Source organism: Vigna unguiculata, chromosome 7 (genome assembly GCF_004118075.2).
Source record: "Vigna unguiculata cultivar IT97K-499-35 chromosome 7, ASM411807v1, whole genome shotgun sequence".
In the NCBI taxonomy this organism is placed as follows: domain Eukaryota; kingdom Viridiplantae; phylum Streptophyta; class Magnoliopsida; order Fabales; family Fabaceae; genus Vigna; species Vigna unguiculata.
The window spans coordinates 13,849,610-13,875,315 of NC_040285.1; the positions used below are offsets into that span (position 1 = coordinate 13,849,610).

Sequence of the window (25,706 nt, forward strand, 5' to 3'; positions counted from 1 at the left end):
GAAAACAAATACGGAAAGGTAAAGCATCAAATTAAAAAAAAAAAAATGTCAAGTCCATTAACAAGATCAATGTTAAAAAAATCTCAATGCATTTATTACTCTCTTAAACAAGTGTGAAAGACTTTAAAATCAATATATTTATAAGTATTAAGAGCCTTCCCCCAACGAATTTTCATTCTCCACGAAACAATGTCAAAATTATAGAAAAAGTGACACCAAAAAAAATAAAAAAATTTATTGGAAGGATGATCATCAATTCAACTTTTCATTTAGCTGCGTTCTATATAACTATAAAATAATATTAAATATTTATACTAGTGTTGCATTTATCAAAAAAGTTTTACATTTAAGATTAATTATGTCTCGGGATAAATTAAATGATCTTATTTTAATTTTTTTTATTAATTTTTTAAAATTATTGATTATGGTTTCTTAATGATTTAAAACACATAAGAATATTTAAATGATTAGAAAAGCATCAATTTCTCATACCCAGTACAAAAAAATCTCAAACCCGTTCCTCCTTAGAGCTTTCGGTTCTATTAGGGATTTGCTTTACAAACGCAGCAACTAATTACCCAAACAAAGATCCAACATAGATTTTCCTTTATTAATAAGAAGACAGCTGTACATTGCTTAGAGAACTTGCAGTATTAGATTGAGGGTGAAGAAAAACAACACGAGATTTAATTCTTCCCTGACTTGGCACCTTCTGACAAAGGAACGAATGAATATTTATGAGAGTCCCACTTGAGTTAATGATCTGCGGAACCAAAGAAAATACTAAAAGCTTTATTTCCTGAAAAAGACCAGATACCCTCCTTATATCACATCCTATTTTTTTACTTAAAGCCTTTGTGCAGTTGATATGGATTTCTATGACAGTATTTTCACACAACTTTCAGGAAGCCTGAAGAATGAAAAAGAATATATAAAACAAGTGAGAAAAAAGAGAGATTAAAAAAATGAAAAAAGTAACAAGATAATAAAAAGGGGAATTTTAAAAAATATAAATAAACATCCAAGTAAAACAATCATAGTTGAGTTGTATACCATATACATTCTATACTTGCTGTATGAGTTGAGATTGAAACTAAAATAACATTTAAATAAAGTCTAAGATCAAGTAATTTTAATCCCTTTTGCCTTTTTTCTCCAAAGAAATAAGTTTAACTGTTTGAAATCTTGTATAATTAAATCAATTCAGAATTATAACTGAAATTTCTCCTTCCCTGGTCTAACTCTAAAAATGTAAGGATTTGAGGACTTGTTTGAAACTGTACATTTCTGAAACGCAAGAATTGTGAAACCTTAACCTATTAACCATTGATAAATATTATTAAAACCTAAACCCAGTAAGTAACCATCAATTCATCATTACAAACACGCTTGGAAGGGAACCACATGATCACTGCGACTTCGAGTAAGCTTAGCAAAGGATGGCTTACCCCGGGCTGTTCTCAAGGGGCCTGATCTATTCCCGTGCCTGATTGGCAAAGATGTCTCACCTGCATTCAAGCTTGATGTTCCCTTTTCCATTTCTAGTACACCAGAACTGTACTCCATAGTGATGAGGGAAGATTCTGGTCCATAAGTTAATCTCGGGGCTACCCATTCACCATCCAACCAACTGCTATCAGAAAACACAAGCTCACCTCCAAAATCCGATTCATGCCACAAAGACTCCTTCTCACTCTCGTTGGTGTCGTCGTTGTAGATCAATTTAAGAGCCTGCACAACTTCACCCATAAAAGGCCTTTGAGTGACCTCCGGGTGTACGCACATGGAAGCAATAGCAGCCACCTTTGCCATCTCATCCAAGTCACACTTTCCAGCCAAAAATGGATCCACCAGCTTTTCTAAACCTTCTCTGCATCTCAACAGTGGTCGAGCCCACGTTACAAGATTCTCCTCTCCTTCAGGTTGAGACATGTCCACTGATTTTCTGCCTGTTATAAGCTCAAGCAATACAACACCATAACTATAAACATCACTTTTAACGAGTAAATGGCCTGTCATTGCATATTCTGGGGCAACATACCTGCCAAACGGAATAGTAGAAATGGTATAAGTTGAAGGCTACGAATATACAATGGCATGAAAAATATAAGGTCAATCTAGAGTCGAACATTATATTAAGAATAAAAATCTCAGAGAAAAACTTTATGATGTTGATTGATGATGTTATCTAGTGTTAAAGAAATGGAAAAACCATACAGCATGAGTGTACCAGACACACACAGGACCACCCCCATATGCTATGGCAGTTAGGTTCAAACCCAAGCCGTGAAGTGGAACTCAAAACAACGCTAAATCTCCATGGACAAAGTCTTAGAACTTACCCAAAAGTACCCATGACCCTTGTAGAAATATGACCATTTCCTTCACCCACTTCTCTGGCTAATCCAAAATCAGAAACCTTAGGGGTAAAGTCATCTTCTAACAACACATTACTAGCTTTAAAGTCTCGGTGAATTACACGAGGATTGGAATCCTCGTGTAGATAGGCCAAACCTCTTGCAGATCCAATGGCAATTCTTTTCCGTGCTTCCCAATCCAGAGGGCAGCTTTTCTTGTCATCACCTTCAGGATCATTAAGAAGAAGTAAATTTGATTGATATAGAAAGGCATTATAATTGAACAAAAACTAAATAATTACCATGCAAATGAGACTCAACACTGCCATTGCAAACAAACTCATAAACCAAGCAACGCTTTCTCCCTTCTATGCATATACCAAAGAGTTTCACAAGATTACGATGATGCAAACGGCTTAGCATCTCAACTTCTGTAATAAATTCACGGTCTCTATTCTGATCATTCCTTGTTAGCAGCTTAACTGCAACTTCATTTCCATCATCCAATGTCCCAGAATAAACACGCCCAAATCCTCCTTCTCCCAAAACTCTCTGAGAACTGAATCTATCTGTTGCTTTCTCAAGCTCAGAGAAGGAAAATGTTTTAACGGAGAGAATAGAAGCAGCAATAGTGGACACAAGGGACATAGATCTTGAGCTCATAATTCTGCCTGACAATATAAATTCCACGCCTGCATAATCCATCCATTTATCTCTTCAACTATGAGACAGTTTACATAACAAAGTAAATGATCAAGACTCAAGAGTCCAAGACAACATAAAGTGGAATTCATTGTCTTGAAAATGAAAAATGTTGACTTCACCAGTCTATTTGATTGCAGGTATATTCCATAACCACCAAAAGTGAAGGGCATCTCACTAACTTATTGATCCAATAGGAATACTAGCGTCCTTTTAGTAGAAAATATGATATAAGGATACGTTACTACAGGTCCTAGACTACCAGTCAAATTATCAATGACGGGCCTAGAATCCTTGAGGGACAAGCAGAGGCCCACCAAAGGATTGCCTCCAAAGAAATTTTTTCCAGTCAGGAAGACTACTCGACTAACCTTTGGAAAGCAAGTGATATCCTTTTGAAATACTAGTTATATTGATGGGGATAAGAATCTGTTTTACCATTATTATATAATGGTCTTCATGTAAATCACAAATATCTAATTTAGTTGTGAGACAAAATTAACTACTTCATAAGCTAGGCAAACCTTTAAAAGCCATTGTAAAACAAAAATATTTTTACAAGTACTTTTCAAAGAAATAGAAATGACTAGACTAATCGTTGGCACATAGTAAGCAGAACTTAGTGAACCGATAAAATAAAGTTGCAAAAGGAACTGTACTCAACCTAACAAATGATATTTTAGGCATCAATTCAGCTAAGTATAATTTACAATAAATTGCTTACCAATCAAACAACAAATTCTTCCAATTCTATATAAGCATCTGAAAATGATTTTATGAAAATATTAACATACACAGTAAAGTAAAAAGATATACCAGATCTCTTATTTAGATATGATGTGAGTGAAGAGCTGATAGCACTTGATGAGCTCCTAATTTTCCACCATTTCAAAAAAATGAAAAATGCTCCAACCAAAACTAAAAAGAGTACAGCAGAACATAGAGAAATAATGAGTATGGTTTTAAGAGTCAATTTCTCGTGCTCACGCATGAGGGAAGCGGTGATTGGGAGAAAACCACCGGTATCACTGGGCAGGGGACTACTCCCAATTAGATATCCAGGTGGCAGTGCTGATGGAATACCTGGATACCAACTGCATCAGTCTCACGCAGTAACATAAGATAATGATAAAGTAAAATGTCATTAGAAAAAAATGAAACCACTACCTGGATAAGCAACGTACAATGTTGAATAATCACCAAAAAGGCTCCTATTTAGATGAACTTTTTTGTGGCAAAACCTCTCATACAACAGAAGTGCAGTGGTATTTTCAAAATTTTCCCCAAGTGGAACCAAGTCAATATCAACAATGGTTCTCCACTGATTTTGATTGTCAGCACTGACACCTATTATCCTCACTTGGCTCTGCTTCAAATATGTTCCAGATGCAACTTCAATCTCTAACTCAGTAGTGACTGGAAAAACAACCATAGGGGCTACACCCAGTACTAGTCTGACTTTCATGGGAAATATACAACCACAAGGTGAACCAAAAGGAGTTGCAGTGAATGGATCAGTACAGATTTGGCTACATGCTGCCAGAAATTATTTTGTTAAGTGAGTGTATGGCTTTATGGTATAGTCATGTTAGATAACAAAGACTGGGCTATTTCACAGAATTGTGTGCAATTTAATAAGAAAAGGATTGAACTCATCACTCATGCCAAATGAAACTTTGAATTTTCCATTATAGAATATTTAGTTCCACTCCAGTGTATTAAATATTTACTAAACCTTTCAGGCCAACCATACCTTAAGACAGCAGACTATGAGAATCTGAAGGCTTATTGAAATAACATTGAGAAACTAATACAATCCAAAAAAATTTTCTTTTACCCCATTGCACTTTTACCCTTACCTAGTGAAGAAAACATCAAATATTGTAAATATATTAATTTAAAAAAAAGTACTCAAGCATCAAACAAATTAGATCCGAAAGATTCTTCCAAATAATCCGAATTTTGACATCATGCCTATTTACACTATCTCACCATGTATGACAGTATCATACATTAAAAGAATCAAATTTTTATTCCCTTCACCAACACACAGTACAAAATACAGACGTAGAGAATTATATGAAAGAAAAAAGGACTATAACTACAGTATTGCCTGAGCAGAAAAGCAATTGAGATTTTAGAAATAGCCCCGACCTTGGTAAAAGTGGTAGCAGAAGAAGAGTGTATAGCATTCAGGAAATACCTGGGTCTTTATAAGGGGATGGAACCACAGGATAAGGTTTCCCACTGTGGTGATGATGGTCATAATGAGGAAGTTTTGGTCTTGGAGTCAGAATAGGACCTACATAAGAAAACTAATTCTTAGTCTCGTAGTAAACATGAAGTATAATGACTTGTTGAAAAATATGACAGCTTACCTTGAGACGGAGATTGCTTAGAAGGTTTAAGTAACAACATTTTAGCTCGTTCAGATGAAGCAAATGGGACATTCATAGAAACTGAGTCCACTGCAAGAAAATCACCTATCAGTGTTATATATAGCAGCATAGTTAAATTTGCAGAGAAAACGTCATAACGAATCTGTTAAAATCATTTACAAATAAATGAATTAGTCACACTCCTTCTCAAGTAGCCACCTCTGCCTAGTAGGCAAAAGACTTTTGATTCCATTTAAAATCCTCTCCATGAATTACAAAGTGATTTGGTATGGACTGGAGCTCAAGTATAAAAGTAGTAGTGCATAGGATTCATTTAGAAAAAATCTATCCAATATCGGAAGGGTTTTATACTACCATCTTATTTAATTAAATCTGAGTTTAATATTTTTCATGATCAAGAGCCTATACATTATGGCATATCCTCTAATATCCTTTTCAATGCTTTAATGGAAATATAATGAAGTATAAAATCTCCAACTGTCAGGTACACAACCCAACAAGATGGAAAACGATCACAAAACACACTTATGAAAGGAAATTGTATAAGTAACTGGAAGATCAAGGTGGCCTTCTCCAAGAAAATTGAATAAAACATGAGAGTATGACACATAATTACCTTCCAATTTTAAGAAACTTAAGAATAAGAATACAAGAAGAAAATGAGAAAGTTTGTTCATAGGCAAATCTAATAATTTATATATATTCAACAGCCACTGAGAGAAATGTCTGTTTACAGTTCAATCATTAAATACTCCAAAAGATGAAGCATTTTAAACATCATGTAACCAATGTCAAAAGATTAACTTATAATAGACTCTATATTTGCAAGGACTAGTGTTATTGAATACAACGATATAAAAAGATAGATTTCCTACATTAATTCACATTTAAATTTTCAAGTATTCCAGTACTAAGTCATTGGTCTGCATAAAACACTATAGGGCAGATGTTAGCGAATGCATTGTTCAACTTATACTTCTTTGACTGACAAAGGTCGCACATGACCGGAGAAGGAGGAAATTGTATGTTGACGAAGAGAAATGAGCCAAGATACAATGTGTCCTAGGCTTCACTAAAGAATAGCAGACACTATCTCATGTTCAACTGTACAGCAGATTCTGACATAACAAGACAGACTTACAAAGTACATGTACAAGTCTTCTCCTAAAGTTCCTAAATGAAAAAAATACAAGGTGAACACATGCCACATTAAAACAAAAATCACAAAAGATCATCGCAATATGTTTTAGGCCAAATTTGAATTCAAATGGAATCCCTGCCCCAGAATGTATGACATTACATTCAGATCAATTTTCTCGGACCTAAGCTTACCATTTTCAGCAACAGATGTATAGGTTAAATTCTCTCTAATACATTCATCTTTAATCCTATCTTATGTCCCCTCTTCCAACTTAACATCTCATGACTTCTACGTGCAACTAGTAGGCATAAACAGTGATTTCATTTTAACATAGTCAATGAGAAGCATGCTAGAAATGCTTTCTGACAAATTCTCAGACAAGTGGATGAAGAAGAAGCCAATGTGATGAGAGATGGAAAATGAGCAGTAGGACCAGATAAAAGTGTAGTGGAATGCAGTCATAGCATTAAAATACTCAATGATGTCTGCATGCAAAGCCAATCCACACAGAGCACACTACTCTATTTACAAACATAGAATTAGGTTTCATATGAGAAGCAAATATTATCTAGAACTACCGAATAATTAAATATACAGCCGCCAGTCTAACAAGAACTACATGTAAGAAACACTAGAAAGCTGCTCAAGATGGAATAATTAAGAAGAAAAAAATTGACCAAAATGTGAAGAAACCAACTAATTATTAAACATAACGTGAACTCCCAACATAATCAATAGTCATAATAACTTTCTACTACAGTTTAGGTGCTGTCAACATGAACCCATTCAACGACCATCGCCCTATAGTGAAAATGCACTAGGTAATAGCTACAATTCACCAATTTCATTTTCTGCCACATGTTAGCTAATGTCCAAATGTTAGCTTGACATGCTACGGCTCAACCTCAACAAATTAATTTTTCAATCTTCTTAGATTTCCTTCCACTGTTATACACTCTCCCTGGTGTAACCATTCAAAGACCCTGCACAATTGAAAACCAACCTTTCTCCAAGAAATTTCACTTGGCAGAAAATGACAAAGGCTCGTGAGATTATTTGTTCGTCATTCATGAGAGGAAAATAGTAACAGCATGCGAATTGATTAAGCAGCGTAAGCAACTGGAAGGAATCATCATGATTGATACCTTGGAAAGAGAGAAGCATCAAATGGAGGAGAGCAAGGATGAACATGAAGGAGGTTGACATCAAAATCATCGTCAGTACTGGAGCTCGCGGAAAGTCGTTATCGTCCAGCAGTTACAGTGTATACAGAAGCTGGGCGTAGCGTGAGGATACCGAAGGAATCATCGGCATGTGGATTGGAAAACCTAGAGGAGAGAGAAGAATGTAGAAGACGACGGTGGATTGAGGAATGCAAAGCTTCTAGATCCCAGAAATGCAGGAAAGAAAGGTATGAAGAAAAAATGCCGCATGTATGAAGAAGAAGAAGAAGATTGTTGAGGAAGAAAGGTATAGAGAAAAAAGAAAAATGGTGGAAGAGGAGAGAATTTTGTTGAAATTGTGAGTAAATGGGTTTAAGCAATCGAAGAGAGTTGATGGAGTAACACAAGTTTGTGAGTAACACAAGTGTTGGAGCCATAGCGAGGAGGATGGGTTCACCAAACGACAGATGGAGAGCCGTTTCATGCGTTATTTGAAACAGTTCTACTACTTCTTTTCTTCATAGGGTGACACCATTCCATAGAGAGAAGTGATCCAGTGTGACGCAGCATCATGGAAGTAGGTGGCCCCCTTCTCAAATCAAAATCATCCTTTCCATCTAATTATGGTTTTGCATTTTTTTTTAGTTTTTCAACATTAATTTCAAAGAACATTAATTACTCGTTATTGTTGTTGTCTTTATTATTTATTTTTATATTTGTTTTAATCTTAATTATGATTTATAAGTTTGGAAACTTTCGATTTAAATCTTAATAAATTTTTACAATTTAAAATTTTTTTAATTGAGTCTACACTTTCCTTACATGCGGGTGTTAAAGTTAATATTATATTGCACTCATTTTTTCATAGATATTATTATATATTGTTAAAAAAGATAGACGACAAAATCTTTTTTAAATATTTATTATATTTATCAAAAAATATTTTTTAAATTTAATTAAAATTAAAAAATTAAAAATATAAAAAAATTTATAAAATATAAAATATGTAATTGTAAAATTATGAATATAAAATAATAAAATTTTGTATTTTCATAGTTTCACGATTTCTTATTTTTATAGTTTTTGTAGCTAGTATTATAATTATATAATTTTATATTTGTATATTTTATAATTTCATTATTATCAAATTATATATTTTATAAGTTTTATAATTTTGTAATTTTTTATTTTTGTAATTTTTTAATTTTATAGCTTTAAAATTTTATAATTTTTTAAAATTTTATAATTTTAAAATTTTATAATTTTAAAATTTTTTAAATTTAATAATTTTATATTCCACATTTTTGTTTTATAATTTTATGGTTCTATAATTTTTTTTAAAATTTTTACATTTTTTAAATTTAATAATTTTATATTTCACAATTTTATTTTATAATTTTATAGTTCTATAATTTTGAAATTATAAAACTATAAAATAAAAATTGTGAAATATGAAATTATAAAATTAAAAAAAATTAAAAATTTACAATTTCATAATTTTATGATTTCATAATTTTTTATTTTCATAATTTCGTAATTTCATAATTTTACAATTTTATAATGTTTTTTTAACTTTTAACTAGTTTTATAGTTATATAACTTTATAATTTTATATTTGTATATTTTATAATTTTGTAATTATGAAGTTATATATTTTTATATTTTTTAACTTTTTAATTTTTTATTTTATAATTGTGTTTTCATAATTGTACAGTTATATGTTTTATATTTTTTAATTTATTTTTATTTTTCTTTAATTTTATAATTTTCATTAAATTTAAAATTGAAAATTGTTAAATACCATACATATGTGGAAAGATTTCATCACAGTCTCTTTGTAATAAAATATTATGTGACGCTTTATGAAAAGTGACAATAATTTTTGTTAAATATCATAAATATTTGGAAAGATTTCATCAGGGTCTCTTATAATCAAATATTATGTGACATTTTATGAGAAGTGACAGTATAAGATGAGTGTTACATCAAACGTTAACCGCCACAATTAACGGTAGAAACTCAATTAACAAGTTTTAAAATTTTAAGAACTACATAGACGACCAAAATTAATGAGAGATTCAATCAAAAATTATCAAATCTATCAAGGAACCTCGAAATGTAATTAAGACATTATTTTATAATAATTGTTTATGATTTTTTTCTAACTAAAATAATTTAATTTTATAATTTAGTTTGAATCATGTATTTTCCTCTCTTTTTTCCTTTTTTTTATTTGAATTTTTTTTTCTGCTATTTGACTCTCTCCGTACATTTAAAATTTTTTAAAGTTAAAAAATATAAATAAGAAAATATTTTTTTACAAAGATACAACTGAAATAATTAATTTATATGTGTGCATTTATTATAATATATAATAATTAAAATAGTTATAAATATTTTATTAAAATAAAAAATATATTCCATTTCTTTAAAACTAAATTTAAATAACATTTAATAAAGAATGAATATTATTATTGATTGTTACCATTATTAAAATATAATACAAATTATTTATTAACAGGTGCGGTTTTAAGAGAGCTTTAGCTACACTTCTAAACTTAGTTTAGATTATAGAAAATAATGTTCGTACAGTAATTAGTTAAACATAATCTTAAGTAATTTTTTTTTAAACAATTAGATTACAAAAGTTAATTATTTTTATATTTCATTTTATATATGCTAATTTTTTTAATAAGTTTATCACTATAGGATTCTAGGCTATGTTTTTACCTCTTCTTTAACCTATATGAATTTTAACTTGGGTTTATCATGCTTAGAGGAGGTTTAGTCTTCTTCTATTCTCCTAGTCTTAATTCGAGTTGTAGGTCCCTTGATTGGAGGTGTGTCATCACTTGACATTCTTCACGCAAGCATCATTTCTTCTGAGTGATTGGTATGGCTTCTCTGAAGATAGTCAGTTTGTGTGACATAACCCATAGGTGTATGTCAGACATGTTGGTCGACGTCTATTTGAACAAATCTTTATTGTTTTCAAGCACGGTTGTTATTACCTGTGTTTCTTCATTGTCTAAATTGATTCCTAATTGGGTGGTTTGACCTTCCAACCTACCTTTTTCATTCCTTAGTCTCTCCTTGCGCCTCCATTTTGTCTTCTATTTTGGTTCGGGGTACAAGTTGGTCATAGTTACCTCCGATCAATGAACCTTTTTAGGTGGGTGATAGGGCATCATCTTTAACCCTACTGCATAACACTCAATAACCGTCATTTGATCGACGTACATTGTACAAATTCTCCCTTGTCGGAGGGAAACTTCATTGCCAAGTGTGGTGTAGACACTATGGCTCCCAAGTGTTCAAACACATTCGACTGATTAACAAATTGTACAATGTGTTGGCCTCTACCAAGACATATCTTACTCTAATCTCTTGACTATCCATTCCTAAGCAGAATCGAGCACGAATGTTTAGATATCCGAAAGTATCGACTCGTTCACTCGAGAATCCTACAATCTGCTCACTGTACAAGATGATGAGATCTTCATCTATGTCCATCTTGAGGAACGTCTTCCAAGAAATAATGTTGACTGAGCTACCTTGGTCAATAAGGATTTTGCTTATAGCATAGTTGGTGAGCTTGATCGATATAACTATCGGATCATCATGATCGAAGTTAGGTGCCTTGAGATCTTTGTCTAAAAAGGTGATGAGAGGCATGCTTTTGACTCTATTCTCAACCAAGTGCATTATTTTGAGTGCTCGAATGTGCCTTTTCCGAGTTGACCTGGTGTGCCCCCCACTAGCAAAACCTCTATAAATGGTGTTAATTACGCTCCTTAGTGGGCGGTCTCTGCTTTTGCTCATTCTTCTACTTTGTCAGCAAGGCTATTCTTTGCATAGATTGGTTCTTGGCACTACCCTTTGGGGTCTTCGAGCCAGACTTCGCCTACGAGGGGGACTTCTCTCTTAGCAGTTCGTCCTGATAAACTTTTTCAGGTGTTGTGCTTAGATCAACTCTTCTAATTTATCTCTCAAGGTCGCGCACTCCTCGATGGTGTGGCCAAGGTTATGGTTGTGCTTAGATCAACATGGCCACATTAAGGGCTACCTTGAGGATCTTTGTGTGAAGAGCGTTTAGCGGTGTGCATTGATGAAAGTGTGATCCCCTTATTGATTCCTTGGACCACAATTTATGTTTTTCATCGAACAATTTTTTGTTTGTTCCTTTCTTTCACATGCAACCTTTGACTGCATCTGTTTGCATAAATTCCTCAATCCCTCAATCTGCATGAACTTTACTACTCTCTACCTTAGTTCATCCAGGTCTTCTACTGGTCGCATGCATATGCTATCAACGAACTGTCTAGGTCGCAACGCTATGATCATGTGATGCATAGCCACCTTAGGACTTAAGTTCCTGATATGTAAGGCTACTTTCCGAATTAGTCCATGAATGTCCGAAAGGATTCATCTTTCTCCTACCTAATGTTGACCACGACTATGGAAGTCATGTGGTGCGGTCTGTTGGTGGCAAACTAAGCATCGAACCTCACTCAGATTATGGCAAAGAAGTCTACAGAGTTGGCCAAGAAGCACGTGAACAATGACAGGGTTTCTCTTGTGATTCATCGTGTACAGTGCCATTTGGGTGACGAACATGTTAACTTGCTTATTTGGGTCAGTTGACTCACCGTACTTCTTGAACACTAGCATCCTCCAATTGTTAAGCAATGGAGTCCCCATGATGTTAGTGGTGAACGGGTGCGTGCCCGATGTGTTCATCGTGACTGGGGCAAACGAGTCATGACACTTGCTTTTGTTAGTGCTACTTTCTTGGACTGTTTAGTTTCGTTTATTGTGGGGTTGTTTGGATGGTTCAGGTTGAGTGGGGTAGACAACAAAGGCTCCCTCATCCCATATCTTGCCTTATGAATGCATTCTCCACGTGCAAGACCTTCAACTCATCCTCATACTTCCTCTTCATTGCATTCATCTCCCTCCTCATTTCTCTCATCATTATTATAGAATCTATTTGTTGCTCGTTTTTTGCCTCCTCTATGACTACGTTGCTCATCATGTGCCTCGTGATTACCATGGGAATGAAAGAAATGCTTGTTCGATCCCACGATGGGCACCAAAATGTTTCTATAGAACAAGTCAGGCACTCTCAACTCTTTGATGGCTTAGTCTTCTAGTCGCTCCTATATCTGATGTGTTTGTTCTCAAATGTATTTCGTTCTTCATGAACCGCTCGGGTGGTGCCTGTAGATGACACTATGATGCTTAAGTTAATAGGTGTTCGAGTGCAAGAGTATTAAATGTAGTAATCAATGTAAAAAGCTACCTTACTTGAACCTCTATTTATACTATTTGTAGTATGCTTTTACTTACCATTGGCCTAATTATGGTCCAATCATGCCTTAATATGATTACTTACCTGATTTGCGTTAAGCTGCTTTTAGACTAGTTAATCGCGTCAGACGTTAACTGATCAGTCATGTTCGAGATTGGTGACCATGGTGATTGATCGACCTATAGAATGGTATGCTACACTTGGTTGTTTGACTAGTCAACGTGTACTATTCAAAAAGCATTTTTGACAAGTTGGAAAATGATTTTATTTAGCTAATATATTTTGGTTTCTTTCCTTTACTTCTGGTTCTTCAACGATCCTAACCTATTGGTATGTCTTGACTGGCCGGTCCATACTATATATACAATCTATTATAACATTACCTATATTAAACATCAAAACTAATAGTTATGGAATTTTACATTTTTCTTATTTTACATAAAAATAATTACATAAGTAAATCAATTAAAGATAAAATAAAAAGTTAGGGTATTGTCAATTTGAAAAATTAAGAGTGTCTTACATTTTAAAAATATAGAAAAATAAAAATAAAATTGAAAATTAAAATGGAATGAAGGGGCTAAATGAAATGTAACGAGCACTCTTTCAATTATTTTTCAACAATTTGTTAATATTTATAAAAATAAAAGTTAAAAAAGAAGAAGAGCAAACGTAGTTTTTTCTTCTGCGTGTGTGTTCTCTGCAAAGGTTTTCTCTTCTTACATCCCCGAAATTTTAACTACACTCGATAATATTTTAAATAACCATTTTATCTTTCATAAAAGTCATTTTTAGATTATTTATTCTGGAAATCTTCCTGGGCGAATTTTTTTAAAATTTTAAATATGATTTCCTAAATACGATTTCATGAATATAATTTTAAAGGATTTTCAAATGGACTGTTTAGAATAAATTCTCTAAAACATATGAAGTATATTCTGAAATAGGTTTTATAGTCTATAATTTTTTTTAATAGGCTTTCAAGACACGTATATGATGTTTTCTGGAACGAGTTTTTCAAAATAAAAATTCCAAAAACATGCAAAATGTGTTCCAAAATGCACTTTTTGGAATGAGTTTTTCAGTAACGCATTCTCTCTCTTGTTTTTCCTCTATTGTTGTGATGGCATGGCTGTGGTGTAATGAGTTAGGGTATTTTAATCTTTTTAGTTAATAATGAAGGGGAGCACTTAGTAATAAATAGGGTGCAGGAAGAGGACGAAATGTCTTAATTACTTATACGTTCTATTATATATCTAAGAAAAAAATGTTAGTGTAGTAAAATTAGTGAGATAGATATTATCAATTGATTGACACGTGTCTTAAATAGAGGATTTTTGGTCTTTCTACACTTATTGAGATTTCCCCCTCATTTTACATTTAACTTCCTATTGATGTTGGTGAGAGAAAATTAGCATTCTTCTTCTCCTCGAAGCCAAGAATTTGCATTCTTCAATTTTCCATCAAAGAGCATTTTGAAGAGCAGAAAAAACCCTTCCGGTTTGAGGTTAGGTTTGCTTTTTCTTGATGAAAGTTTGTACTTTTTAACTTCTTATAGGTTGAACATGGGATTAGTAGTATTTGAAAGTCAGTCGGTTGAGTTTTGTTTGTTCTTTTTAGTGGTGTTTTCTTTATTTTTTTCTTTAAGGGTGCCAAAGTTTCTCTTTTTTGTGCTTATTTTTCATTATCCTATGGTAGAAATCGTTTTAACTGGTCACGAAACGGGTTTGTTGTTTCAACGAAAAGAAAAACGACGAGAACGAGCAGTGGTGGTGGCACCGACAGTAGTAGTTGGCGCATTCCTGAGGTTGCAACGCTATCTACTCTTGCGCGGGAAGGAGAAATCGAAAGAAAAGGAGAGTTCTGACATGCTATTTGTCGGCGTCATTGTTGGTGGCTGCGACGTCGCTGTTTATGGCTTCGGCGTAGCTGTTGGTGGTTGGTGGTGGCTGGTGGAGAAACCTTGGTTCTATGGCAGCAGTGGTCCGAAGGGGAAGAGAAGAAAACCCTAGGTTTCTAATTGAAAATTTTGTGGTTTTTTTAGAGAAAGAAATGTGTTGTACTATTCCTTTCTCTAATACACGTTTTCTACTTTTATTTTAACCGAGTTATGTTTCTGTTTCGTATTTGCAGGTCTCCTTCATCAAAGGTATTTAAATAGTAAAGGTATGAAACCAAATTAAAATATCGAAGCAAACTATAAAGCTGGAGAGAGATTAAATGCAAGAATATTAAAGGTAAATTAAATATATAAAGTTTTAGATATGCTACTTGGTTATATGTTTTTCCAGGAGTTTTTATGCTTGTTGGTTATAATATAAGTTGCAACTTCTAGCTGTTAACTATCATTGTTTGTATATTTCTGTGTATATTTTACAATCGAAAATGCTTTGCACAAGACCTGTTGTATCTATAATATGTTTGTTTTATGCACTCAGATAAATATATTGACGATTCAGAAAGTTGTGCCATAATAAGGGTAAACCTAGAAGACAACCTAATATCCTTAAGGGAAAAAATTGGAGTCCAATGAAAATATGGACGGGTTGCTTGACAATGATTTATAAGGAATGAAAATAGTTGTAATTTGGCAAGGTATAAAGAATGTCAACTTGGCTTTCTTGCTTTCTCATTTGTTTCTTCTTCTTAATTGGTTTTTAATTTCTAACACGGGGAAGTATGTTGTTCAAGGAGAAGCAGATAAGGGCAGACGAGGAGAGATTACTGGAGGAGTATGTACCTAAACAACTGATGAGTTTGAAAATTTGATTCAAAGCTCACCCAAGTTTTATCTGCATCAATAACATGGATTTCATGAAAATTTGTTTTTTTTTTACTTCTTTAGGTTTTTTTGGAGAAGTTATACATATAATAAGTTAGTACATTATTGGACTTTACAGTTATTTTATGAGTTTATTTTTCTGTTGGGTTTATTGTCTTCTGATTGTTTGTTCTATTAAATTTCCTTGATGTGTTGTATTCCAGATATATTAGAAAAGTTCATGTTTTACATTAAATCAGCATTTGAGGATTCATGTCTGATTTTTCCAAAATTCAACAAGGCAACTATAACATCCCTATTTTTAATAAACTGTATTATTTACTTTAAATAAAACACTTAGAAAATCTTCTATTTTTACTAATATCTCATATTTTATTATGATGTAGTTTAAACATTAAAAATATTTTATCATGATGTAGTTTTTACTTATTGAAAATAACAATAAGAAGAAAACAAAACTAATAAAATATGTATATATATATATATATATTAGGTAAAAATATATTAATTAAAATATTATTAAATAGGTATGTGTATTAAAAAAAATCTTCTAAAGAGATAAGAAGATAAAAAGAGAAGATAAGAAGAAAAGAAAAACAAAAGAAAAACAAAAAGATAAGACGAAGAGATAAGCATTATCTCTTCATTAAGGTAATTAATGATGATTTGGATAAAAACAAGCACATATGCACATGGCTTGCTTATATATATATATGGAATGAAGGTTACCTAAGAAAAAGTGAGAAAGAAAGGAAGGAAGGAGAGAAAGAAAGAAAGGAGAAAGAGGGAGAAAGAAAAGGAGAGAGAGAGAAAGTTTTGAGCAAAGATTTAAAGTGATCCTAGTCCTTTACAAATATTATTAGTGTACCCTTCAATCAATAAGGTAAGGGGAGTGAGGTTAAGCTCTTTTTATATTAATCTTGATAAACTCATGAGTTTTATATTAATCTTTTATTTATTTTGACTTATATATTATTCTATCTACTTTTATTTAACTTATTTTCATTTATTATCCTCATATATTTATTTTATTTAATTATGCACTGATTCTGTTTATTTATTTATTTTATTTAATTTATCTCTAAGTATGGACTGGTCCAGTTTATTTATTTTATTTAATTTATCTCCAATTATGCACGAGTCCTGTTTATTTATTTTATTTAATTTATCTCCAATTATGAGTTATGCATTGGTCCTATTTATTTATTTAATTTAATTTATCTCTAATTATGCATGAGTCCTATTTATTTATTTTATTTAATCTCTAGTTATGCACTGGTTCTGTTTATTTATTTATTTTATTTAATTTATCTCCAATTAGCATTGATCCTGTTTATTTATTTTATTTAATTTATCTCCAGTTATGCACTGGTCCTATTTATTTATTTTATTTTATTTAGCTCCGGTTATGCACTGGTCTTGTTTATTTATTTTATTTAATTTATCTCCAATTATGCACTGGTCCTATTTATTTATTTAATTTAATTTATCTCCAGTTACGCATGGGTCTTATTTATTTATTTTATTTTATTTAATCTCCAGTTATGCACCGATCTTATTTATTTATTTTATTTTATTTTATTTATCTCTAGTTATGTATTGGTTCTGTTTATTTATTTTATTTTATTTATCTTCAGTTACGCACTGGTCCTATTTATTTATTTTATTTATCTCTAGGTATGCACTGGTCCTATTTATTTATTTCAATTAATATATCTCCAGTTACGCACTGGTCCTGTTTAATTATATTTTTGTTATTATATTTATTTATATCGTTCTAATCCTTATCTAATTATTTATTTAAAGTTCTTTCTTTGATTCTTATTTTATCATTATTTTATGATTAAAAATAAATAAATGTGAAGTGCAAGTAAATATTATTTTATTCAGTGAGCTTGGATTGAAGAAAATTGCATGTACATTTTATTGTTGTTTTATATTCTTTGTGTATAGTTTATACAATGACATGAATCGATAGTCATCACATTTTACCTTTGAAAATATCCAAGAGTATGTCAGTTAAGTAAGAGTTAAGTTTGGTTTCAATAAGTTGAGATTAAACTAGTGTCAAAGTGTTTGTATTTGGGAAGTCACAGTTTGGTATACTGCGGGATGAAAGGCAGGGACCATGGTGGGGTCTAAAAAAGTTTTACCAAGTAGGTGAATATCTGGATAGTTCAGAATAGCGCATTGGACTAAGATATTCATAGGCCAAACAATTTAGTTTCTGAAATTGTGATTTATTGTTACATTAGTGCTCTGAAATAGAAAAAATGCACTATGTTACTCACTTTAATCCAAAGATATATGAATCAATGTGATTTAAATGATAATATTAACATGTTTAAAGACTTTTTTTTGTATTTTGTTCAATCTAAAGAATAAAATGATTATTAAATTGACCATTTACTCATCAAGAAAATTATATTTATCTAAAGGTAAGTGAAGAACGGATAAGGAAGATATGTACCAACTGCTGTGAACATTAGGATCAATCCATTAGTAGTTCATTCAAACAAGCTACTTCATATCAAAAATAAAAATCCCTAAGGTAAATACTCCATGGAATTTTTAGCTATCTAAATTGTATTATGATCAACATTATGCAGAAAGTGTTCAATTTCTCATCTGTTGATTTTATAGGAGCAACCTTAATGAAGTGGAAAAAGTTATTTAGTACCCTTATTCAATCTTATCAACAACATTAACGAATTTGTCATGATTATTTCATTATTCAACACTTTCAAAGAAAAAAAAATCATTATATAAGAAAGAGCACTCTTACTTGAGGCAACAAGGAAAGCAAGAACAATCTCCTCATTCATGACAAAATGACTTAGATCACTCTCAGAAAATAAGGTAGAAACATGACCTAATTGAATCAACCGCACAGAAAAATAGTTAATTTTTGGCTGCTGTGGAAACTTTATTTTTAATGCTAAGTGTTATAAGGAATGAGAAGTGAAAAATATGTGCTAGGATATCCATCCCGTTGCAGGAACCAACATAGCGAATAATGTCCCAATTATGTGGCTAACTATTCACCAATTGCTGAAACAAGACCAATTGTGTGGCTAACTTTTCCTTCCATCTCTATCTGTGAACTGTACACTGCAAATCCAGAGCAATCAAGAAAAGGCCCAACTTGAATCATAGAGTTCTCTACATTCATTCTTGAGAATTTCTTGAGAACCCCTTTTGGAGAAAATGAGTATAGGAATCCATCCAATGAACCAATAAATATCCATCCTGTTACATCAAGTCAGAAAAGAGTATGTTTCTGATTCGGTTAATAGCATTATGTTGGTTGTACTGATTTTTAAGATAAATGTAGAGTTTTATACATGATACACACTTGCAATATGATTGCATTTACTAATTGGGAGACCCCATATAAAGGTTTAAATTATTGAAGTTTGATTTTTTAGGATAAGACTTCAAATAATCCAACACCATTAGTGTCCACTAAAGGAGCAGAGTCAACTTTGCTTAATGACCCTATACTTCTCTGCCACAAAACATTACCTGAAAAGACATATAGAGGCAGAACAAGAGCCTTGGTTGGAACTGTTACATACATATATGGTTGTGGATTTCTTTACATTATCACCAAATAATTTTTATAAAAATAGCATTAAAAGGGATCAATATCATTTCATAAGTTGATTTAATTTAAAAAACCATTAGTCTTGACAAAGAAAAGTTAATACCAAACTGTACAATCAAAAAATCACAAACAAAAATACGATTTGATTCTAACTAGGGATGGCAACGGGGCAGGGCGGGGACGGGTTTCACTATCCCATACCCATTCCCGTAAAAAAAAAATTCATCCCCATCCCCATACCCAAACCCAACCGGTATCAAATTTTTTCTCATCTCCATCCCCACCAGGTAACGGGTATAATCTCGTACCCATACCCGTACCCGCTTTCTTACTACTTTAATATTAGTTTTAATTAATTTTTATAAAATAATAAAAAATTACGGTAAAGAAAAGATAATATTATCAAATATTTAATATTAGGAGTATAGTTGTTTCTTCAATATCAAATACTTTGAAATAAATTATAATTGTTTACATTTTAGATTAGAATACCAAATAAAATTTAATGAGAACCAAAACATTTATTAAAATTGCAAACATTAATGAAACCTAGTTGATAAATTTTAAAAATATTTTTAAAATAATATAAAAGGAAATTTTTTTAAAAAATATAAAAGGAAAAAATATTTAAATTAAAATATATTTTAAATATTTGTTTACTTCAATTTTTTAAATTATAATGAATCTATTTTTTATACACTAATAAAAGTTATAATACACCACTTGATCAAAATGACGCAAAAAACAAAATAAACATAATAATAAAATTTTAACATAGATATTGTATCTTTTGAACCACAATATATGTTGGATGGTGATAAAAAATTATTCATGGCAATTACATTAAATTTTTATATTGTAGTAAATAAAAATTATTTATACAATTATAGTGAAAAAAATTAAAGTATGATTGTAATGAGTTAGAAATAAAAGTAATTAGATAAAATTTATCGAAATAGTATTTTACATGATGAAAATAAACAAAAAATAAAATATTAAAAAATTAACAAATGTGTGTCTTATAAACAATTTGGAGACTATTGGAAGGAATCACACAAAGGAAAATAAATATATAATTAATGGTATGATAAGATGAAAAATATCTTAGAGATGTAAGAAAAATTTTCAAATATCAATATACTCGATGGTTGATAAAAAAAATGACGCAAAGAACAAATAATAAACATAATAAAATTTTATCATAGATCTTGTATATTTTAAACTCCAATATATGTTGGATGGTGATAAAAATAATATTCATTGCAATTATATTAAATTTTTATATTGTAGTAAATAAAAATTATTTATACAATTATAGTGAAAAAAATTAAAGTATGATTTTGTAATGAGTCAGAAAATAAAAAATAATTAGATAAAATTTATCAAAATAGAATTCTACATGATGAAAATAAACAAAAATAAAAAATATTAAAAAATTAACAAATGTGTGTCTTATAAACAATTTGGAGACTATTGGAAGGAATTGCACAAAGAAAAACAGATGTATAATTAAGGGTATGATAAGACGAAAAATATCTTAAAGATCTAAGAAAACTTTTCAAATATGAACATATATATTCAATGGTTGAGAAATAACAAAAATTGTTTTAGCGAAATAAAAGAGAATTGAACAAAGAAAAAACAAATGTATAACTAAGGGTATGATAAGATGAAAAATATCTTAGAGATCTAAGAAAACTTTTCAAATATGAACATATATACTCAATGGTTGAGAAATAACAAAAATTGTTTTAGCGAAATAAATGAGTTCTTCAAATGAAACAAAAATTAATAATAAGTAAAAACTTTTTTTTTTATATTACCTAGTAAATGAAATGTTTATGCTATTAAACACTTAAATTAAACATTCTCATGTTAGACATAAATTTTTTTTAATTGACATACATCATTTTAACATAATTACATAAAGGTTATAATAAGATAAAAAAATATATTGGAGATGTGAATGAGTTTCATGACAAACCAAATATTTAGAAGAAATAAAAAATAGAAAGAATATATATATATATATATATATATATATGGTTACTTAATTAATTGTGAATATTTTAATAATTTAAACGATGATGGAGATATGACGGAGACATGTATTATGGCGGGGGATATATTCATCCACATCCTCATCCTCATACCCAATTGAGAAAATCGAAGATTTCCCATACTCATATCCAGTCAATGCGGAGATTCCCCATCAAAATGGAGACGGATTCGGATAATACCCACGGGAGCGGGTTTATTTGCCATCTCTAATTCTAACTAGATGAATTCTAAAATTGTTTATTAGTAATTAAGCAAATTAATTGAAAATAATAATACATTTCATTTCTTACTCTGTCATTGAAACAAACTAAAATTACTATAACTATAAATAGTTATAATAAATTAATACACCATATTAAAAAAAATCAAAAAACATAAAAACAATTGATTAGTGAGTTTTTACTAGATTATGTATGTACGCGTTTAAATCTAATAATGACATATAAATATATAAATATATAAATATATATATATATATATATATATATATATATTTCATTTTAATATAGTATATGAGTACAATATTTAATTCTAAATTTCAATAATACTGTCATTTTATTTTATTATGTATCACTAATCAATTGTGTCAATATTAGATTATTTAATTTATTATTATACTATTTGTATTAATTAATTTAACTAAAATAAACTTATAACTGATTATTTTTCAATGTAATCTATATTTGAATATTGTATTTATAATTATACATAATTAAACTAATAATAATCATTGAAATAAATAACAATAATAATTCTCTTAAAAGTAAAACTGAAATCAAAAAAAAAAAATGATACTTTAACCCACTTTTTTTTGACTCACTTTTAATCCACCACTTTAATCACCATTAGATCATCACATCACATCATTTAAGAGAATCAAAATAGATGATTTAATGGTGATTGAAGAAGTGGGTTAAAAGTAGGTCAAAAAATGTAGGTTAAACTATCTTTATCCAAACAAAATAGGACAATGATACTTTAACCTATTTTTTTTGACTCACTTTTAATCCATCACTTCAATCACCATTAGATCATCACATCACATCATTTGAAATCAATTTCGTTTTGTGTTTTTTTCAGACTAAATTTATAATGCACACACTAATTACATTTTATTTTAACAATTATTTATATATACACCTTTCATTTTTCATTTAAGTATATAGCAATATTATTTTATTACACCGAACTATGAACTATTAATATATTATTATGGGTTAAATATGTTTTCGATCCCTTAACTTTCAGTAAATTTTGGAATTAGTCCATTTTGAAACTTTGGACCAATTTAGTCCTTCATCTTTCGAAATACATAGATTTAGTCCTTTTAATCAAATTTTGTTAAGTTTATTTGATGTTTCGTACGCATTTCAGGAGTTGTTTATACTGTTTGACACATTTTTGCTTTAATGTTAAGTCAAATATTATTGTGAAACGCGCTTGAAATGCCAAATAAACTTAACAAAATTTGATTAAAAGGACTAAATTCACATATTTCAAAAGATGAAGGACTAAATTGGTTCAAAGTTTCGAAATGGACTAATTCCAAAATTCACTAAAAGTTAAAAGACCAAAAACATATTTAACCCTATTATTATTAGTATTATTAATATTATTAGTATTAAAGAATATTTATTATTTTATTATTAATATTATATTTTATTATTATTTATTATTAATTGGTTTACACTATTTTTTTATTAGTAGTAACAGTTATGTCACTATTTTACATTATTAATTTCATGTTTATATTATTAAATAATATTCATGTTACCATAATTTTACAATTTATATTTCACAAAAAATAACATAACATGGTTATTTTTAAAATAATATAGATAAATATATGAAATAATATTACTTTAAATAATATTCTTAAAAAAAAAACTTATAAAGAAACTTTCTTCGATGATAAAAATTGAAATTTGGATAAATAAAAAATTCAATTTTGTAATGACTCTTGTGCATACGTGTACAACTTGGAATTGATTTATATAATCAATAATTATTTGATTCGTAGATAATTTTTTTCATTGACTAATTAATTTCATTAATTATTTTCTAATTCTTTTTTAATCCTTTGAAATCTTTTAAATTTGTATATTTGCAATTAATAATAATATGAATAATTTCAAAATAATTTTTATCAATTAGTTGATTTTATTAATTATTTTAAATTTTTGTAATTATAAATTAAATTTTTTGTTGGTAATTTATAATACTATTATAATTACTATTACTTTTTTGTTGTTATTTTTATTTGAATCAATGAATATATTTGATTTTAAAGTATTCATTAAATTATTACCCAAGGAATTTAAAGTACTATTTATTTGAATCAATATATATTACTTTTGTTTATAATATTTCGAGTTTAACATCATTTTATTTTAGTATTTTTATTTTATATTGTGAACTCATTTTAAATATTGGCTTAAGTTTTATATCTATTCTTTTATTTCTATTAACAAAGTTTAATATTTACTTCGTTTTGTATTTTTGTTTTGTATGTGATCCATAATACACAATATATGTATATTCTATTTTAATAATCATTTATGCATATGCATTTCATTTTTATGTAATATACATGTGTTTGTATGTACACGTGTTTTTCTTTAGAAATGTTAACATCAATTTCATGTTGAATTTATTTTATACGGGACCATATTACACCATATGTATACGATTTACTTCAACAACGACTCATACATATATACATATGTTTATATCTACACATGTTGTGTTTCTATTTAACATCAATCTCATGTTGTATTTATTTTATTTCGGAAAATATTACACAATATGTATACATATTACTTTAACAACGACCCATGGATACACATTTTATTTTAATATAATATATATGTGTTTATTTATATCTACATATGTTTATATTTAAACAAATCTAACATCAACTTCAGGTTGTATTTATTTTGTACGAAATATACTTACATTTTATTTTAACAAGAAATAATGCATACGCATCTCATTTTAATATAAAATACAAGTGTTTATATCAATTTCATACGCATCTACATGTGTTTTTATTTAAACATTTTACATCAATTTCATGTTGTATTGACTTTTTACAGGACCATATTACACATTATACCTACATTTTACTTTTTAACAACTATTCATGCAGATGCATTTCATTTTAATGTAACATATATTTGTCTACATGTGTTTCTATTTAAAAATGTTAACATCAATTTTATGTTGTATTTATTTTATATGAGACCAACTGTACACGCATTTCATTTTAATATAATATGTAACACAAAATATAATTATAAATTTTATTCTTTTAAAAATATTGTTTTACTATATCTTACTAATCAATTAATGTCAATTTTATAATTTAAAACAAAAAATTCATATTTAACTATTATTTTTAATCTTATTATTATTATTATTATTAATATTAATATTATTATTTCTATTAAATTTAAATATTAATTACTTAATCGTATCATTATGACTATTTCTTTTAATTAATTAAACAAAAATCATATTGTTATAATTAATTAAATTAATCATAAATTTAAATAATAGATTAATCATTATACATAAATTTAAATAATAAATTAATTATTATATAAATTAATCAATAATAATAATCATTCAAATTATTGATTTATATATAATAATAAAATAGGTTTTAAAAATAAAAAATATAAAAAAAAACACACCCGTGCGTATGCACGGGTCTCTTGCTGGTTTTAACTAAAATCCAATTTTGGGCTTTACGATTTTGAAAAAAACAACAAGAATTCTTGAATCTTTTCTTCCTGCACCTCCCTTATTACTAATTGCACTTTCATACTAATAGAGAAAAGTTAAAATACTCTCCCTCACTGCACCACACATCACCACTTCCAAAAAGCTCATTTAGAAAGCTTGTTCTAGCTTGTTTAGAAAATATCATATATATATATATATATATATATATATATATATATATATATATATATATATATATATATTCTAGAAAGCTTGTTTTGAAATTTTGTTCTACAAAACTCATTCCAAAATGCATTTCAATGTTACGGAAAACTTGTTTGGAAAATTCCCGTTTAATTTTTTTTTTCCAAAAAATCTATTTTGAAAATCATGTTTCAAATTTCAGAAGATTTCCAATCCAAAAGTGTCTTTAACGAAGGATAAAATGGTTATTTTA

General features: G+C 29.4%; 1 protein-coding gene and 1 long non-coding RNA gene across 6 annotated transcripts; one reads left to right on the forward strand and one right to left on the reverse strand.

The window, feature by feature from the left end:
- Positions 1–589: 589 nt before the first annotated feature.
- On the reverse strand, positions 590–8,241 carry LOC114190550 (receptor-like serine/threonine-protein kinase ALE2). 2 transcript variants are annotated; one of them, XM_028079485.1, is made up of 9 exons: positions 7,745–8,241; positions 5,438–5,527; positions 5,263–5,361; positions 4,227–4,595; positions 3,876–4,142; positions 2,660–3,049; positions 2,343–2,583; positions 1,449–2,041; positions 590–910 (listed from the first exon to the last, which is right to left on the reverse strand). In XM_028079485.1, the coding sequence occupies exons 1-9, from the start codon at positions 7,812–7,814 to the stop codon at positions 891–893; spliced, it is 2,139 nt and encodes a 712-aa protein (XP_027935286.1). In that variant the 5' UTR covers positions 7,815–8,241; the 3' UTR covers positions 590–890. The 2 variants fall into 2 exon arrangements, with proteins under 2 accessions (XP_027935286.1, XP_027935284.1); XM_028079483.1 differs by lacking the exon at positions 590–910 and having other exon boundaries at positions 1,067–2,041.
- A 6,210-nt stretch (positions 8,242–14,451) lies between these two features.
- On the forward strand, positions 14,452–16,188 carry LOC114192523. Of its 4 annotated transcripts, none has more exons than XR_003606114.1 (5): positions 14,452–14,580; positions 14,772–15,085; positions 15,207–15,310; positions 15,512–15,668; positions 15,765–16,187. It is a non-coding gene; the product is annotated as an uncharacterized LOC114192523 (long non-coding RNA). The 4 variants fall into 4 exon arrangements; XR_003606113.1 differs by having other exon boundaries at positions 15,774–16,185; XR_003606112.1 differs by having other exon boundaries at positions 15,512–16,188.
- Positions 16,189–25,706: the final 9,518 nt, after the last annotated feature.